This window comes from Trifolium pratense, linkage group LG3 (genome assembly GCF_020283565.1).
Source record: "Trifolium pratense cultivar HEN17-A07 linkage group LG3, ARS_RC_1.1, whole genome shotgun sequence".
NCBI lineage: Eukaryota > Viridiplantae > Streptophyta > Magnoliopsida > Fabales > Fabaceae > Trifolium > Trifolium pratense.
In genome coordinates, this window is record NC_060061.1 from 50,147,050 (window position 1) to 50,165,430 (window position 18,381).

The following is an 18,381-nucleotide window of genomic DNA, read 5'->3' on the forward strand; positions in this document are numbered from 1 at the left end:
TTTAACTGCACATATTATCTATTGCAAGCGATTTGCTCCTCATAATTTGGTGCATCAATCAGCCAAATCAGCCTAATGTGTTTCTTGTTATTAACAATTGGTCAAATAATAATTAAGATATTGAACTCAGGTCATTAATAAAAAAAATTTATGACAACTCGTTTGAAAGATTTGGAGTTTGATTTTTGGTAAGAATAATTTTTTGTCAAATTTTATTTATTTCATGGTCGAATTCTGAATTATCAGGATCCAGGCTCCTTTACCCTGAAAACCAAAGGGTCAAATAATTGGTAAAAAAAGAAATGGGTAAAATAAATTTCTCATGTCTAAACTCGAGAGAAGGTTTCATCATCTAGACAAACGTCTTTGTTGAACATGATGGCATGCGAGATAGTATATCGGATATGGTGGTGAAAAAAAAAAAAACTTACATACTATTATTATTTACAATTTTTCTTTAATTAGTAGTAATAGTTACCTCCTATTATCATTATCAAAATAAAGTAATAATTTCCTCCTGACTCATCTTCCTTGAAGTAAAGTCAACTGTTCAGAATTCTCATAGATCTGCAAGCTAACTTACCTTACCTACTTCACTCATCACTCAGAAAAACATGGCAGTAGCTTTGATTGGAGGTTCCTTTCTATCTGCTTCTGTTCAAACCTTAATGGACAAACTAGCTTCAAAAGATTTTCAAGATTACTTCAACAACAAAAACCTGAATATCTCACTCTTAAGACAATTAGAAACAACACTGTTAGCTTTTCAGGCTGTATTGGATGATGCAGAACATAAGCAAATCAACAATCTTGCTGTCAAACAATGGCTTGATGAGTTAAAGGATGCAATTTTCGACGCAGAGGATTTGCTTAACCAAATCAGTTATGATTCCTTGCGATGTAAGATGGAGAATATACAAGCTGAAAATATCACTAATCAGGTTCGAAACTTTCTTTCGTCTCCTTTTAAAAGCTTCTATGGAGAGATCAATTCTCAAATGAAGATCATGTGTCAAAGGCTTCAACTTTTTGCACAGCAGAAAGATATCCTTGGTTTGCAAACTGTGAGCGGGAGAGTTTCTCGTAGAATGCCTTCAAGTTCGTTAGTAAATGAATCTGTTATCGTTGGTAGGACCGATGATAAACAGAAATTAATGAATATGTTGTTATCAGATAGAGGTATAGGCAATAATATAGGCGTTATCGCAGTTTTGGGCATGGGAGGTGTTGGAAAAACAACCCTTGCTCAACTTCTTTACAATGATAAGGAAGTTCAAGAACATTTTGAGTTGAAAGCTTGGGCATGTGTGTCAGAGGATTTTGATATTTTGAGAGTAACCAAAACTCTTCTCGAATCTGTTACTTCGAGATCTTGGGAAAGCAACAATCTCGATTTCCTTCGAGTTGAATTAAAGAAAAACTCAATAGAGAAGAGATTTTTGTTTGTGTTGGATGATATGTGGAATCATAGTTATAATGATTGGGATGAGCTAATAAGTCCCTTCATTAATGGAAAATCTGGAAGTAGAGTGATCATGACAACGCGGCATCAAAAAGTTGCAGATGTTGCACATACATTTCCAATTCATAAATTAGATCCTTTATCTGATGAAGACAGCTGGTCTTTACTCTCGAAGCATGCTTTCGAAAGTAACGAATTTCATGAAACCAAACATATAGACCTAGAAGCAATAGGTAGGAAGATTGCAAGAAAATGTGGAGGGTTGCCAATAGCTGCTAAAACACTTGGAGGACTTTTACGTTCAAAGGTAGATCGAAAAGAGTGGACTGCAATTTTGAACAGTGATATATGGAACTTACCGAATGATAATATAATGCCTGCTTTGTTTTTGAGTTATCAATACCTTCCCTCGCATTTGAAAAGATGTTTTGCTTATTGTTCAATTTTTCCAAAGGATTATTTCATTGATAAGAAGCAATTGATTTTGTTGTGGATGGCAGAAGGTTTCCTTGAACATTCTCAAGGTGAAAATGCAGCCGAGAAAGTAGGTGATGATTACTTTGTTGAATTGTTATCCAGATCCTTAATTCAACAATATGATACACAACAATTTGTCATGCATGACCTTGTCAATGATTTAGCTACATTAGTATCAGGAAAAAGCTGTTGTAGACTTGAATGTGGTGATAAAATCTCTAAAAACATACGCCATTTTTCTTATAACCAAGAAGAGTATGACAATTTCAAGAAGTTTGAGATTGTCTACGATTGTAAAAGCTTGCGAAGCTTTCTGCCTATTGGCTCTTGGAGGGGAAAAAAGTACTTGTCTACAATGATGGTTCATGATTTGCTACCCTCATTTAGAAGGTTGCGTGTGTTATCATTATCTAATTATGCAAACCTCACCATACTTCCAAATTCAGTGGGTAGTTTGGTGCAATTGCGCTATCTAGATCTCTCCCACACTGAAATCAAAAGCTTGCCCGAGACAACATGTAACCTTTACAATTTGCAAACCATGCTTTTATCTAACTGCAGAAATCTCACTGAATTGCCAGTGCATATCGGAAAGTTGATCAGTTTACGTCACCTTGACATCTGCGGGACAAACATAAAGGAGATGCCAATGGAAATTGTTGGACTGGAAAGTCTTCAAACTCTTACCTTTTTCGTAGTGGGTAGGCAAAAAGTCGGGCTAGGTATCAAAGAGCTTCGAAAGTTCCCACACCTGCACGGAAAGCTTACCATCAAGAACTTGCATAACGTCATTGATGCAATGGAAGCATATGATGCCAATCTAAAAAGCAAAGAACAAATTGACGAGTTGGAGCTACAATGGGGTGAACAAACCGAAGACTCACGAGTAGAGAAAGATGTGCTAGATGCATTGAAACCATCAATAAACTTGAAGAAACTGAGCATTCGCTTGTATGGTGGGACAAGCTTCCCCACTTGGTTGGGAGATTCTTTGTTTTCTAATATGGTGTCCCTGCGCATCAATAATTGTGAATACTGCGTTACGCTTCCACCATTAGGGCAGCTACCTTCTCTCAAGTACTTATCAATTAGTGGTATGGCAATGTTGGAGACAATTGGGTCAGAATTTTATTATGTTCAGAGAGGAGATACAAATTCTTCATTCCAACCATTTTCATCCCTCGAACGCCTGGAATTTTGGTACATGCCAAATTGGAAGGAATGGCTTCCATTTGAAGGTGACAAATTTCCTTTTCCTCGTCTTAAAACTTTATGGCTATACCAATGTCCTGAACTGAGGGGACATTTGCCTAGCCATCTTTCTTCCATACAAGAAATTGAAATAAATGGTTGTCATCATCTCTTGCCGACACAGACTACTCTGCGTTGGCTCTCTTCAATCAAATGCATAACTATTATGGGCTCTCATTGGGATACTAAAGGGAGCCAGTGGTCATTACTTGAGAGTGATTCTCCGTGTCTGCTGCAGGATGTAAAAATATGGTGCTTCCATACTTTACTGTATTTGCCTAAGATGATTATAAACAACAATTGTCTTCGACACTTGACACTCAATGATATTCCTTCTCTTGTTGCATTTCCCGTTGATGGTCTACCTACTTCGTTGCAGTCACTTGTTATTCATCGGTGTCAGAATTTAACATTCTTGCCTCCTGAAACGTGGAGCAGTTACACATCACTTGTGACATTGGAGTTATGGAATAGTTGTCAAGAACTTACCGCCTTCCCACTGGATGGTTTTCCTGCGCTACAAAGTATCCACATTTATGGTTGTAAAAGTCTGGAGTCTATTTTTATATCAGACTGTTCTCCCCCTCGCTCGTCAACACTCCAATCACTTTCAATCAGTCGTTGTAAGGCACTGCCTCAAAAAATGGACAGCCTCACCGCTCTTGAACATTTATCTCTTTATGATCTTCCAAAAGAACTTAAGTTACCATTTTGTGAAGGTGCCTGCCTACCTCCCAAATTACGGTCAATTTATGTTGTATCTGCGGGAATAGCAACTCCGGTAACTGATTGGGGTCTCCAACACCTGAGCGCTCTTTCAAAATTGAGTATTGGTGGCGACGATGATATTGTTACCACCTTGTTGAACGAACGGTTGTTGCCTATTTCCCTTGTGTCTCTCACAATCACTCGTCTCTCTAAAATGAAATCCTTTGAAGGAATTGGACTTCGACACCTCTCTTCTCTTGAAAAACTTCAATTCCGATATTTCTCAAGGCTCAAGTATTTGACAGAAGGCACATTGCCTTGTAATCTCAAATCACTAAAATTTGAAAATTGTCCAAGACTCGAGTCTTTGTCAGAAGATAGTCTCCCTTCCTCTCTTAAGCGATTGATCATTAGGGAATGCCCTCTGCTAGAAGAAAGGTATGGAAGTGAGAGAGGAGAACATTGGTCCAAGATTGCTCACATACCTGTCATAAAAATAAATGACAAAGTGACAATTTGAGCCATGAGAAGCAAATAGAATGAAGTATTGCACTCTTGTTTGTTTTAGGTACCTTTTTTTTTTGTCAGTAGCTGTTCTCTGTATGAAATTTGATGTTCCTTTGCAATGAACTCTTTTTACTACAATTCACAGTCCAGAAGCAACAAAACTGATGGCAATATAGAATCAAAAGTGTTTATGTATACACAAATTATGATCCCATTTCAAAGATCCTTCAGGAACAAATTATTTAGAACTAAAATTGGGAGGGGCCGCGCGAACGCAGGCCCCCAATGCAACAAATTATGATGTAGACTCCACCACTTGGGTAGATCTTAGGCTAACACCCCTCCTAAGTGCAATGGAGGTCACTTGCCTAGGCCATGGACCTTCATGATCACCCATTGACCCCATCCAGGTAAGTAAGTTTTAATGAATCATACACTTCTCTTTTATAACACATGCTGCATTCTATTGACTCTAATATTAGCGATGTGGGACTCAAACAACATGAGAGAGAGTGTTTCATAAAAACAAAAAAGACCAGCTTCCATAACACCATTCTAGTTGCAGCCAACTATAGATCTATAAATTGTGATTAGTCCGAAAATGTATACATCATAAATATTTATTTAAATAGTACATCCAATCGTAGTCTAGTGTTGAAAGTAGACAATAGAATGGTGAACTTGGAGACATTGAAAAAGTTCTTACTAGGAGATTGAATGTTCAAACTTCAAACTTCAAAAACACATAAGAATAATTTATTAAAATAGTTGGAGATTAAAATTTCTTTACAATATAGCTACAAAATAAAGACAATTCAATTTCTATGTATATAATTGTGTGTTCACATGAGATCAGTTAGTATGACTCGAGGAACAGTCATGTCATTGAATTACAAAGTAGAAGGAAAATGAAACTGTTTGTAGGGGCCATGCATCATAACAATCATGTTTGAAATTGCCTTCAAATATTTATATATAATGAAATTGTGTCTTTTGAACAAATATTCACAACCCTTTTTTGCCTCACGATTTTTCTTTCTTTTAATGTAAAATCTCAATTCCTTTAAAAGTTTTTTCAAAAAAAAAAAAAATAAACACTCTTTTACGTCAAAGAGAAGTTCATTTCTTTTTTGTTAATTGATTAATAATTGATGAAGGATGAAGTCATAAATAACATTTATACAATTTAATTGTTTAATTGACATTTGAATTTCAATAATTTGTGAATGATTTTGTTTAGAATTTGTATTTAAAGAATAAAATTGTGAAATTGTGATATTTTGAAATTTTCATATTTTGTAGATGTCGTGATTTTTTTATAGACTCAGGTTTAATACCTAAAAAGTTTTGTTATAGATACCAGTTTATTCAACCGTGTTATTCGGTTTTATCTGATTTAGTCTTGCAATTCGACCAATAAATCAGTAATCCAGTGATCCACTAAGTCACTATGTTTATTCTAGTGGTGAAGAATTTGGGTAGTACACAGTATTTTATTACGGAACAAGTTTGAGTCTAAATATAAAAATATTTTTTGAAAGCTCAAACCATAAGTACTAAAACCTCACAATTGTGGCTTCAAAATAATTTCTCATCAAACTATACCTCTATTGAATTCCTCAAAATTTGCAAATCGATTTTCTCTGTACACAATGGAAACAATCAAACAAAAAATGAAAGCAACCAGAGAAGCGTTGGTCGCTGAGTATCAAGAACGATTTTATCCCCAATATTATCAGGTTCATTATTGCATCACATGATACTCCTATTGTTTTAAATATTGCAATCGCGTGGCAATTTTATATATTGTAGAGAATTGCAGTCAAATGCTGCCAATGCGACCGCAAATATTGTGGTCACATTGTTGTTTTAGCTAGCTACATTAAAAAATTGTTATATAATGACCTAGACTGTGATCGTGGACCTTTATTTTAAAACCATGCTCCGTTCTAATAATTTTATCTAATGATTGCGCGTGTACTCGTTAAATATCTAGTAATACTAATCGGTATTGCTAATGCCTAATAGTAGGCTACTTATGAAGACTTCGAAGAGTGGTGTAAGAAATATGACAAAACATACTCTTCGGAGAGAGAAAAACGCTACAGATTCAAAGTGTTTAAGAGATGCTATGCATCGGTCACTCGTCACAATCAAGTGGGAGATCCTAGTTGGACCGCCGGCCTCAATCATATGTCTGATCTCACCTGGGTTGAATTCGCAACCACGCGTTGTTCGGAAGGAAAACCATCATCAATTTTGTTATGGTACTTGTTATTTCTACTATATACCCCTATAAAAAAATTATTGTACTCACTTGATTCCACAAGTTTAATTAAAATAAAAAATAAAAATAGTTTCAATGTCAAATTGGAAGAAAAAATTAAAGGGGGTAATGTGCTATCAATTTTTGCTTTTGTTGTGCAATAATAACTTGGTCCACACGGCATTGATATTTACTCAAAACAATCATGATTAGGGCCTTTTATTTGGTTAATTATACTTGGCATTGTACTATTATTATATCTAATCATCATGTGTTCAAAATTGATTGCTTACTAGTAAATTTTCTTCTTGGTTTTCATTGTTGCTTGCAGGAGGAAATATTATATGGATTGCAGGAAGAAATATTTTGGCTATTAGGATGAAATAAACTATCTTGAGCAATTTCAACATCCTAATCTTGTTGACTTCGATCATAGGTTAATGGTGCTTAGAGGATCATAAGCAATTATTATCTTTTAGTTCTTGAATTTATCTTATGGATTTTAATTACATGTTTTTTGCATTATAAAAACTTATTGTTTAATCTAATCTATTAACTATGTAATGAGAAGTTGTTTCCATATGATTCAATTATGTTTAAATCATCGCAGTCATTGATAATCTCTCCTCTCCTAGTGTTTACATTACGTGATCTATATTGATTCTATATATAGATAGAACAATTGTGTTTGTTTCTTAAGTTGTGTTGTAAAATCCAAGTATTTCATGAATGGTGAGTGTTCTTTCTTTCAATGAAAAACTAGTTTTTAACGTGTTTGTGGCTAACTTGACGACTCGACAATCACATTGTTCAGGCAAGGTTTTAAAATAAGGTTTGTCTTAAGGATGCCTTTCAAAGGTTGTTTCAAATTTCATTAAAACAAAAGTGTGTTGTTTAAGATTTGGGGATTTGGATTCTCTCCAATTTTCCCTCATGTTTTCTCTCCTTTTTCTTTATTTAAGGGTTGGTAAATTACAAAGAATAAAAATGAGAGAAAATCAACAGTTGAATTAAGAAAAAGAAGAGAAAACATGGAGAAAATTGGAGAGAATTTAAATCCAAGATTTGAGTCGGTGGGTGGGTAGGGTGTGGGAGTGGGATGTCAAGTGGAGGATGTATCTTTCTATGTAGGAGGAGGAGCTTCGGGATACATTTGTTTCTCTTTTAAAACCTATTCAACCCTTGATGCCATTGAAGATGACATAATGTCATTGAAGATATGTTTAGGTGTTAACTCAATCTATCGGTATTTATCCGGCTCCATCTCGAAAATTTATCATCTCACCTACCCACTTTCTCACTCACCCCCTGTTTTTTCATTTTTGCTCTTGGTCAAAAAATTTGGAACGCGTTTTCCGAATTTTTTTTGCCTTTAAAAACAACTTTGGAATGTATTTTCCGAATTGTTTTCAAATTTGAACTAAAAAAATTCGGAAAACGCGTTCCAAATTTTTTGACCAAGGGCAAAAATGAAATTTCCGGGGGGTGGGTGAGAAAGTGGGTAGGTAGGATAAGAAATTTTCCTCCATCTCGCTTCATATCTATTTGGGTCCAAATAAGCTAATTAATTTGGGTAGATTGTGAAAAAGTTTTTCCCCATCAAAAATCATTGTGTTCTCCTGCGAACTTCTTCATGATCGTTTTCTTACTAGAGTGAATTTTGTTGAGAGGGGTGGTTTTTTGGGTGGGGAACCCAAATCATCATGTTAATTAAAGTTCTGTTTGGTAAAAATAAGCTATAAGTTAGCTGATAGTTGAAAAGTTAGCTTATGATTGAAAAGCTAGCTGATAACCGATGGTCGATAGCTTATAGATGAAAAGCTAGTAGAATGAAATTAAAGTGTTTAACCAATTTAACTGTTGTAAATACAAAATGACATAAAAGTACATGGTTAGTGAATATTTATTATATTTTTTAAAAAATAAATATAATAAATGAAAAATAAAAAAGATAAAAATGGGATAAAATGTAAAAAACTATAAGTTATAAGCTGAATAAACTCATATTACCAAACACATCTATTTTTATCAGCTATAAGTTAGTTTATTGAACTTAAATACAATCTACCAGATTTTGTTTTGGTGGGGAACCCGAACCATCATGTGTGTGGTGCCATTTGATTTTGTAGTGTGAGGGCCACCTTTTTGGGGTTTGTTCGTATGCTAGCTCCTTATCATAAAATTTATGACAGTAATTTTGACATTCAATAACTTAAATATTCATGTTGGAGATTTTAACTTAATAAAAATCACATTTTCTTTTGTAAAAAACTATCTCTAAAAAATAATTTTTATGAAAAACTATTTAAAATAACTTATTTTTAGAATTAACCTTTTTTTCAATTTGTTTTAAAATTATTACCCACAATCTATGATTTGTACTTCTGTGTATCTTAGGCTATGTAGGACTTGTACATCTTTTCCCAATTTATATATTTATTCACTTCTTTTTTACGCTTAAAAGAAAAAATATTTAAGCTCTAAATTGGGAAAGGATACGTAAGCCCTACGAAATCTATCGCGCGTCTTCCACAAGATTTCAGACACCTTTTTTCTTACGAAAATATATTTACTATATTAATTACACAATTTAAAAAAATAAATAATCTTCACCTCTCTCATCACTGTTTAATAATTCGTCAACATTAAACTTTCCACTCATTCGCACAAATTAGGGTTTTACAAAAGGGGTTTAAGGACCCATTGCTCGTAACCCCTAATCATCTTTCTCAAATGGTTCGCTCCAATGGCATCAAGCTTCTTCATTCTCTTTCTCCTAATCTCCTCCGTAACGCTGTACTTAATCTCTCTCTCTCTCTCTGATTTGATAGCTTTTTTGTTTGCACTGCAATTGAACTTAAAAATTGATTTTTTTTGTTGTTGTTGATGAATTTTAGATATATGGAGGAGTGCTTCAAAGAGGTTATAGAACATTGAATTCAAGATTTTGTAATCCTTCCAAAGTTATTGGAAATTCTTTTCCCAATGGTAAGGCATGAAAAACTGTTATTGCTGTAATTCTTGTTTGCAATTGAATGTTTGGAATTGAATGTTAAAATCAGTTTTTTTTTTTTTTTGTTCACTTTATAAAGAAATTAGATTGAGGGTGTAATTTTCTGCAACTTTTTTTATAAGTTTTTCACACTTTATATCTAATTGCAGTTGGAGATGGTGTTAATTTGAAGAAGTGGGTGTTATTGGGAGCAGCGAATAATTATTTCGGGGCATCGAGATCAATTCATGGCTCGGGTACAAATAAATTATGTGTTCCATTTCATTCATTATTGATTTTAATGTATAGGATTTGCATTGTCTATAATTTGCTTTGGTTGCAAAACGGATTTTTTCTTCATTTTTCACTCTTGGTCTTTATTATCTACGAATATACACCCCTCCGGTCCTAAATATAAAATACAAATTACTTTTAAAGTACTAATGTATTTAAGTCAGATACATTAGTTGATCAATGAATCTAAAAAGTGGTTTGTTTCTTATATTTAGGACTGGAGGGAGTATTTATTTGTTTATTGTCCATTACATGTCACTGACATTTTTTTGTCCCCTTACTCTTTTTCAGCATCATTGGCACGAGATTTTTATGACGTTCTTGGAGTTAGTAATAAAGCAAGTTCTGATGAAATAAAGAAAGCATTCTATGGGGTAAGTTTTACATACCCAGTATCAATTTCTTCAACCTTTGCAAAGTAATAAATTAGTTAAAAAAATTAAAAAATAGTAGTTAAAAAATTAAAAAGTAATAAATTATCAAAGTAACATAATTAAATAGTAATATTAGACCAACAATTGAGTGCAGATTAGGCCATTATCTAATTTTTCTTTGATAGTGTTTGTCAACTTCAATATGTTTGGCTATTCTAAACCTAATGGGCCTGACTAATGGACTAATTGGCCAAATACAAATTAATACTAATAATTATAAAAATACATTATTTACAACACTCCCCCTCAAGCTGCTGAATGACTATCTATCATTCCCAAATTGGAAACAATCTTTCAAAGTTATTTTGGTTCAAACCATTAGTTAGAAGATCTGCAAGGTTGCCTTGGGAAGAGACATATGAAGTTAAAATTGGCCGTTATCTGATTTTTTTGTCGACTTCAATATGTTTTGTTCTATCGTGCTGCATTACTAAGCTTACTGCAAAAGTAACATCGGGTCTAGTATGTGAACGGTATGTAAGTTTGCCGACTAACATTTGGTACATTCCCTTATCAACTGTGGCATGTGTTCCCCAACTTAACATTTGGATCAATTAGTCTACTTGTATCTTGTCTTGCTAGTATCTTGCAAAAGATCAATTCGCATTTGCTTGTATTAGTTTGATGTTTGCATTATTCACTGATCTATGCCTAATAATTGTTAATATATTGTAATTATCCAAAAAAATAATAATCATTCGTTATTTCTTCACGTATGATCCTCAAATATATTTGACAAGCAAGTGTTATTTGCGCGAAATGATTCTGTATTTTCTATTTTTCTGATTGTCAGTCTTTCTTTATGTTCTTCAGCTTGCAAAAAAGCTCCACCCTGATGCAAACAAAGATGATCCTGACACTCAAAAGAAATTTCAAGAAGTTTCAATGGCATATGAGGTGCACCCTTGTTGTTATTGTTCTTGATGCTATTAAGTGGTTTACTTTAAATCATTGTATGATTTGTTAACTGACTTTTGGTCCTTTGACCTTTATTCCCCATTATTTAATTGCATTGTAGGTTTTGAAGGACGAGGAAAAGCGTGAACAGTATGATCAGGTTTCATATCTTAAAAAATTTCTCTTTGATTTGTTGAACATTTTATATTGAGATAAATAGTAGGATGTATAATTGGTTTTATGCACGGGAGACTGTAATTTGTAGATTAATAGTAATAGACAATAAGGACACTAGTAGAGGACATTTGTTTCATAGTGATTGGGGAAAGTGAACCTAAAATTTATATAGATATTTGAGAGAGAAAGTAGGTTAGGGGTTGGGGAATAGTGGTATATTTCTTGAGTTTATCCTATTTCATTTGATTCAGTTTGACATGGATATGTAGGTTGGCCATGATATTTATCTAAAACAACAAAGCGGTGATTTTGGAGGCGATGGTGGCTTTCATAATCCCTTTGAGGATATATTCCGTCGTGTAATGACTTTCCCATCTTTCCATTTTTTATTAATCATGTCTTTTAGTAAATCTATCTTTCCTTTTTATTAGACCAGTCGGCATTGTGGTATAAATTTCATCAGGATTTCTTTCATAGCAATAATAAACAGTCATTCTAGTTTAATGTTTATTGTCAAATGCTTTACAAACACTAACCATCCAATTGCATCAGTTACTAGTTCAATCTAAAGGCATAAGACAGAATGGTTAATTGTGTTTTAAAAAACGTTCAAATATGCATGCTTAAGACTCAAGTAATGGTACAAACATTTTTTTTCCAGTAAAAAACTAATTAATATGTATTATGTGTTTGGTTATGTATCTATTCTTTCCATTATAATAGAAATTTTGTAAATTATTGTTCTCAATAAACATAAATGTCACTTAAATCTGCTCGAGTTATATATCCCATTGGAGGCTAACATGTATATTGCTTCTCTGGATATTCTCTCAATGGCGATCAGGGTTTTGACTTCTATCCTCAGAACATTGGCGGACAGGATGTCCAGGTTCTTTTTAATTAGCATTTGGACTTCTTTAAGTATGTTAAGCATTTATTTAAGGTAATAAATCTAAATCAATTTTTCAGACTTTTGTTGAACTTTCTTTTATGGAAGCTGTCCAAGGATGCACCAAAACTGTTACATTTGAAACAGAGGTGCTTTGTGACACTTGTGGTATGCTCATATCTTAATTAACATCTATATGCTATGAATTTAGGTTTCACCTATTCAGTTCAGTTTGTAAGTACTATACCCTTGAAGATCACAAATTCTCTCTTCTACTGAACTATTGCAGGTGGAACCGGGGCTCCTCCTGGTACAAGACCTGAAACCTGTAAGCGCTGTAAAGGGTCAGGAGTGGTGAGTATGGTTTTTATCTTGAAATTAAAATGTAACCTTCTTTAACAATGTCTCTGTTTGTTTTCATTTTAAATTTTTTTGTTAATTTGATGGCAATTATATATCCAGACACATGTACAAGCTGGCATGATTAGGATGGATGTTTCATGTGGTGCATGTAGGGGAACTGGCAAAATTGTAAAGGTATGGGGCACAAAACAATTGTTTTCTGATTAGTTATATAATTTTTTATTTTACTTGCTTTTTGCCCCCCAAGATGGACCTGTGTCAAATCTTTTTTCGTTTCTGAAGATAGCGATTTCAAACATATCCAAGAAATGGTATCGTTGTACACACTTATTGTTGATGGTATAGTCTTGGAGAGATGAGATTGATTAAAATTTAGAGATATGGTGGCAAGTTTGAAAACACATTATTTCAACCAACATAGAAAGTAATAGAGGTTTTGGAATTCAACTTAGCAAAAGTAAACAAATTCGTAAGCTGAAAATAGGAGAACATATGTTTTAAGTTTCTTAGATCCATAATGCTGAATGAACGCAATAGAGGGGGATTTCAACTATAGGATTCAAATAGGGTTGATGCTATGGAAGAATGTTTTAAAGGTAATATGTGACGGGAAAATATCACTCTAAGTGTATAAGAAAATTTTATTGCACAATTGTACGACTTGCAATATTGTATGGAACTGAATGTTGGACCGGACAAAAACAAGAAAGTGACCTTAGTATCACTAAAATCATAATGATAATAATAGATAATGCTAGGTTCAACTTGAAGCATATTGAATGGCTATGCCTGATCTTTTATACCAATAGCTAATACATTGTGTACAAATATTATTTAATTTAATTCCTTTTTTTATGGTTTAAAACAGAGTTTCTGCAAGTCATGCAGGGGTGTAAAGCTTAGCAAAGGAACAAAGTCGATCAAATTGGATATTAAGGCTGGTAATCATTATTTTTAGAATTTTGGGTTGCAATTATGTGAATCATATTCATATGGCTTAAAATGAGAGCACATCAGCTCATTGACCAATTTCCGGAGCAATTTCCTTTGTATTGTGCTCATTAGTCTAACAGTCTTTCTATCTCATTAGTCTAACAGACTTGCAATATAAGATCCTGCTTTTCAGACTAAAATTTGTTTGGTATGAACATGGAAGAGTCCAGACATTCCCAATTTTGCCATTTTATATTAGTAGTAATATGACAACGACAATGAGAAGAAGCAGAAAGGAGCTAGTAATTTCTAGTATATTGTGCTCGAATAATTTGAAGGGACAGTGACCATCTTTTTTTTGACAAATTTGATTCTATCAATTATGGTGCCAAACAAGACAATTATTAATATTTGCCTTTTCATATTGCATATGCACTGTGTTCAATTAGCAGTTATGACTTTTGGAACAAGTTCACTGATTTGCAAATTTGCATTTATTACATATTTATATATTTACATTCATGTTAACATATATTTATACATTTGAAGGGATTGACAACAATGAAACCCTTAAGGTTTTCAGAAGTGGTGGTGCAGATCCTGATGGAGATCGTCCTGGTGATCTTTATGTTACTATCAAGGTAAAAAATTTAATTTCTTCATAGTTTTGAGGTCATTTCCCTTTTCTTTTTGAATCTCCTCACAAGCACGATCATTTTTTCATCCTTTTCCTTCTTGCAGGTCAGGGAAGATCCTGTCTTCCGTAGAGAAGGATCTCATATTCATGTAGATACTGTTTTAAGTATCACTCAGGTAATGTTCCTTAATGAAGAAAAATATTGATTCTTTAGCTTGTTCCTAATATTTATTTGTTTCAACTTTCATTTTTCTCTTTGGGGTCCTTGAACTCAACCGTCGACACCACTGAATTTACCTAATCCTTAACAGTTAGTGTGTTTCCCTGGGCTATGTTTTGAGACTTATAATGGAATATCAGTGGAATTGAAAGGGATGGTATGTAGCAAAGAAAAGGCGACGATGGGATGAATAAGGGTCACCTTTGCTGTGTTTGTGCCCGAAACTATAGATTAGAAATCATTGTGAGATTTTTTTTCAAAAACCCTATTCCCAATCCTGCTCCAATGTAGGAGCAGCACGAAGAATTGGAAGAATATACAGTAAGAGTGTAAATTCCCTGGATATTGAAGAGCTCTAGCCCTCTCCTCCCCCTCCATTCTCTCCTTCCAAGTTTTAACCTATGAGTTTTAACCTATGAAATCTCTCTTTGCCACCGGCTTCCTAATGACCTAATTTTACTAACTGCTTATTAGACCTATCATTTTGAACTGAATATTGATGATTCACAAAAGGAGATGGAGTTATAATTTATAAGTGCAAAATTTCAGCGAGTTAACTAAATTTGTTAGGCTGAATTAGTAAATGAAAATATTTAGTAAATGAAAACTTCAAGAAAGTGATTTTGTGTGGCCGAATTAGCAAATAAAAATAATCTATAAACCAGATATTTTTTATTCCTTTTTCAGGCAATTTTGGGCGGAACTATTCAGGTCCCGACTCTTACTGGCGATGTTGTTCTTAAGGTTTGTATTATTATTGCAGCATGAATTTTATGACATTTTTCGTTTAAATAACTGATGAAAGTTTGGATGCCGGGTCCTGTTTGGCAGGTGCGTCCTGGAACACAACAAGGTCAAATGGTGGTTCTGAAAAACAAAGGTGAGCAAGTTGATATTGTTTATGGATAATAATATTGGAGACGATTTAAAGAAAGTTGTGTGAAAAATATACACCTGAAAAACTCCTAGATTCTGTTGCATGGATTTGTAAGAGTTTAGTTTGAGATCATCTTTTTACTATCATTAACTTGTTTGTCATCCTCTTTACAGGGATCAAGGGCAAAAATTCTTATACATTAGGCAATCAATACGTTCATTTTAACGTCAGCATCCCAGTGTGAGTGTTAATTTGATGTTATTATTCAATGTGCTTTATGAACTACACTACTAGAAAAACTGTATACAAAAGGTGAAAGCCCTTACAACCGACGAAAACCTGTCGGAACATCCCTTCTGACAGCAAGAACTAGTTAAAAATCATTTATGCAGAAGGGTGCCTAAGAAATTACTTCTGATGTAGAGGATTGACTTAAAGCTTTCTGTCGGTATTCGAATTTCAAAAAAATAATCATTGTAATTTCTGATGGCAACACCGTTCTTAACGGAGACTCGGATTAATTTTGTCTTCAGTACAAAGGGTCTTAATGATGCACGATCCTATGGATAGGCCCTTTTGAAATGACAAAACAATGCCTTCCTGTAGCCTTGTCAGTTGGAAATGGATTCCTGAGTTTCATTCATAGGTACCGACAGAAATGTCCGTTGGAACATGTAAAATTTCTGATGGGGCCGGGGCCATTGTTTTTCTTGTAGTGCAAGTATGTATGATACGTACTTGTGTATGATGGATATTTAAATGCCTGTTTCTGTAATGTTCTGCAGAAACCTAACAAAAAGACAGCGGGAATTGATTCAAGAGTTTCAAAAGGAAGAGCAAGATGAATCTTCTGATAAAGACAAAGCTGCTTCGGCTTCCGGTTGAAAACGTTGGCAGAGTATGCAGTCAGTATGGCCAGGAAGCTGTCTGCTATCAAGTTTTGTAGAAGTATTAATTATTTTATTATTTTGCTTTTTGCCCCTCTGATTTTGAGTTTATGTAATATATCTCGTCAATGTCGTCATAAGAGATAAAATCATAAATTCTAAATTCATTTTGAGGTTGGAAGAAAGTCCCTTCATGCACCTGTAGACTACAGACCACAGTATTCTGGTATGTGTTGTATATAAAATCCTTAACATAAAGGGGTTCATGCAAGACATGAATTGCCATTCTTTTTCCTTCTATACTAAGTAAAGGAACCTTGACAAATTATTAGACCGTTGCCAAACTAGTTGATAGTTTCTGCATCAATGCAAAAAGATGATATATTCATATTTTTCTAGAGTAGTGCAATGATTTTCTTGTGGCTTGACTTCATCAATTGGAAAATAAATTTGGCATTTGAATTTTGATTTTCACTTTACCATTTGAAATTTTATTATGAAAAAGAAAGTTGAATCTCATATTTGTTATCGTATTTTGACGCTTGGAAATGTTTCTTTTTCTTGTTATTCAACTAAATTATCAAACATTTTTTTGAAATAATGAAAATAATTTGCATTATTGTCATATATTGAATCTTTTAAATGTCAGTAAATCTATCATTACTATTGAGTTGTTGTAATTTGATTATATTTAAGTTATTTTTTTAAGAAATTGAAATTTTAAATTATTAAACATAAATTGTATATTCTATGTCCTTTCTCCAAATAATTTTTAGTTTTAGGGCAAAGAAAAATAGAATCGTGGAGATTAATGATTTTCAGTCTTGTTCAGAATTTAACTATTGAAATCTGAGAATCAATCAGCACCAGGTGAAGCATAGATTGAAGCATAATCCCATGTTGACATGAGTCTCATCTTATGTAACATTATTATGGGAAGCACTACATAAATTACTCCTAAAATAAAAATAAGAAACACACTTATTTCTAATGACATTCCAGCTTCATGCTCCCATTTCACTTCATATGATTTCACCTGCATAAAGAGACAAAGAAGATTAATCCTATTTTCACTTGTCTAATAATTACAAGTGTAACACATTTAAGTTAAATGTTTTTTTATTCACACAATAACATTAACACTAATATATGTCTCAATTACAAAGCCAACTAGTGAAATGATTCCTGAAATCTTATGAAGCTAGCAAGGTGCCTTTTGAAATTAAGCAATTGAAAAGATTATGTTTGAAATTGGAAATTGTTATTCATTTTGGTCCACATGTGACTCATTAGATAAATTTTCAAATTGAAGTTCAATGCTTAAAAACAAATTAACATTTTAGTCAAAGTACATTTAAAAAATCATAATTCAGAGTTAAGATTTAAAAAGGACCATGTTCAAAGTAAAACAAGAAGAAGAAAAATGAGAGAGAGAGAGAGAGAGAGAGAGAGAGAGAGAGAGAGAGAACATACAAGGATCAAAGCTTGTGGTGCATTTTTCTGGGAGTTGTGAGGCCATGTTGCGATCAACACCAGAAATTGGAGGGCCAGTAACAAGAACACACAAACATGGTTGACCTAAGGACCTAAGGGCATTGCAGCAAGCATCATTGGGTTCAATTGGACTAAAAGGTGCAACAGCTGCCCTACAAGGAATGAGTTGCACAAGTGCTGAGAAAAATGTGCTTGAACAAGGTGTGCTTTGAACTTGTGCCACCAATGTTACCATAACTAAGAAAAACAACATTAAGGACATAGTCCTATAGCTAATTAAAAACTTCATCTTAATTAATTTGAAAGTGTTTTGTGTTTTCCACAATTCTTAAATTATCACTAATTTACTATATACTATATATATACTATATAATATGTTGTTGGAGAGTTACTATGGTTTTGTATTTATATGTACAAGTGTGGTCATGTCATAAGGCATTGTATACCTAACCTAAAGGGTCATTCTGATAATGCTTCCTATATTAATTTGATCTTAGAGATCACCATCAATGCGATTAGTGTTGTATGACTACAGTTAGAATATTAGAATGACATGATTTCTCCCAATATTTGTCAAAAAAAATTTAATAAAATTAATAGCATATAGTAAGGTATG

At 33.5% G+C, this 18,381-nt stretch overlaps 3 protein-coding genes and 1 non-coding gene across 5 annotated transcripts; 2 read left to right on the forward strand and 2 right to left on the reverse strand.

Annotated features, from left to right (window-relative positions):
• The first annotated feature begins 492 nt into the window (after positions 1–492).
• LOC123917534 (putative disease resistance RPP13-like protein 1) lies at positions 493–6,929 on the forward strand. The gene has a single exon (XM_045969283.1). It carries the CDS (start codon positions 615–617, stop codon positions 4,416–4,418), a length of 3,804 nt encoding a protein of 1,267 aa, XP_045825239.1. The 5' UTR covers positions 493–614; the 3' UTR covers positions 4,419–6,929.
• LOC123919129 lies at positions 4,663–4,823 on the reverse strand. The gene has a single exon (XR_006813058.1). It is a non-coding gene; the product is annotated as a U1 spliceosomal RNA (small nuclear RNA).
• Positions 6,930–9,193: 2,264 nt separating the features above from the next.
• On the forward strand, positions 9,194–16,599 carry LOC123917537 (chaperone protein dnaJ GFA2, mitochondrial-like). Of its 2 annotated transcripts, XR_006812480.1 has the most exons (19): positions 9,271–9,467; positions 9,569–9,659; positions 9,834–9,920; positions 10,249–10,331; positions 11,205–11,288; positions 11,410–11,448; positions 11,735–11,824; positions 12,310–12,354; positions 12,435–12,522; positions 12,644–12,708; positions 12,817–12,891; positions 13,586–13,658; positions 14,200–14,291; positions 14,392–14,463; positions 15,195–15,251; positions 15,339–15,387; positions 15,558–15,624; positions 16,170–16,378; positions 16,446–16,599. XR_006812480.1 is itself a non-coding variant. In XM_045969285.1 (18 exons), exons 1-18 carry the CDS (start codon positions 9,405–9,407, stop codon positions 16,267–16,269), a joined length of 1,320 nt encoding a protein of 439 aa, XP_045825241.1. In that variant the 5' UTR covers positions 9,194–9,404; the 3' UTR covers positions 16,270–16,599. The 2 variants fall into 2 exon arrangements, 1 of the variants encoding a protein (XP_045825241.1); XM_045969285.1 differs by having other exon boundaries at positions 9,194–9,467; positions 16,170–16,599.
• Positions 16,600–17,073: 474 nt separating this feature from the next.
• LOC123917538 (protein LIM1) lies at positions 17,074–18,113 on the reverse strand. Its single transcript, XM_045969287.1, has 2 exons — positions 17,745–18,113; positions 17,074–17,307 (listed from the first exon to the last, which is right to left on the reverse strand). Exons 1-2 carry the CDS (start codon positions 18,052–18,054, stop codon positions 17,294–17,296), a joined length of 324 nt encoding a protein of 107 aa, XP_045825243.1. The 5' UTR covers positions 18,055–18,113; the 3' UTR covers positions 17,074–17,293.
• Between the last annotated feature and the right edge of the window lie 268 nt (positions 18,114–18,381).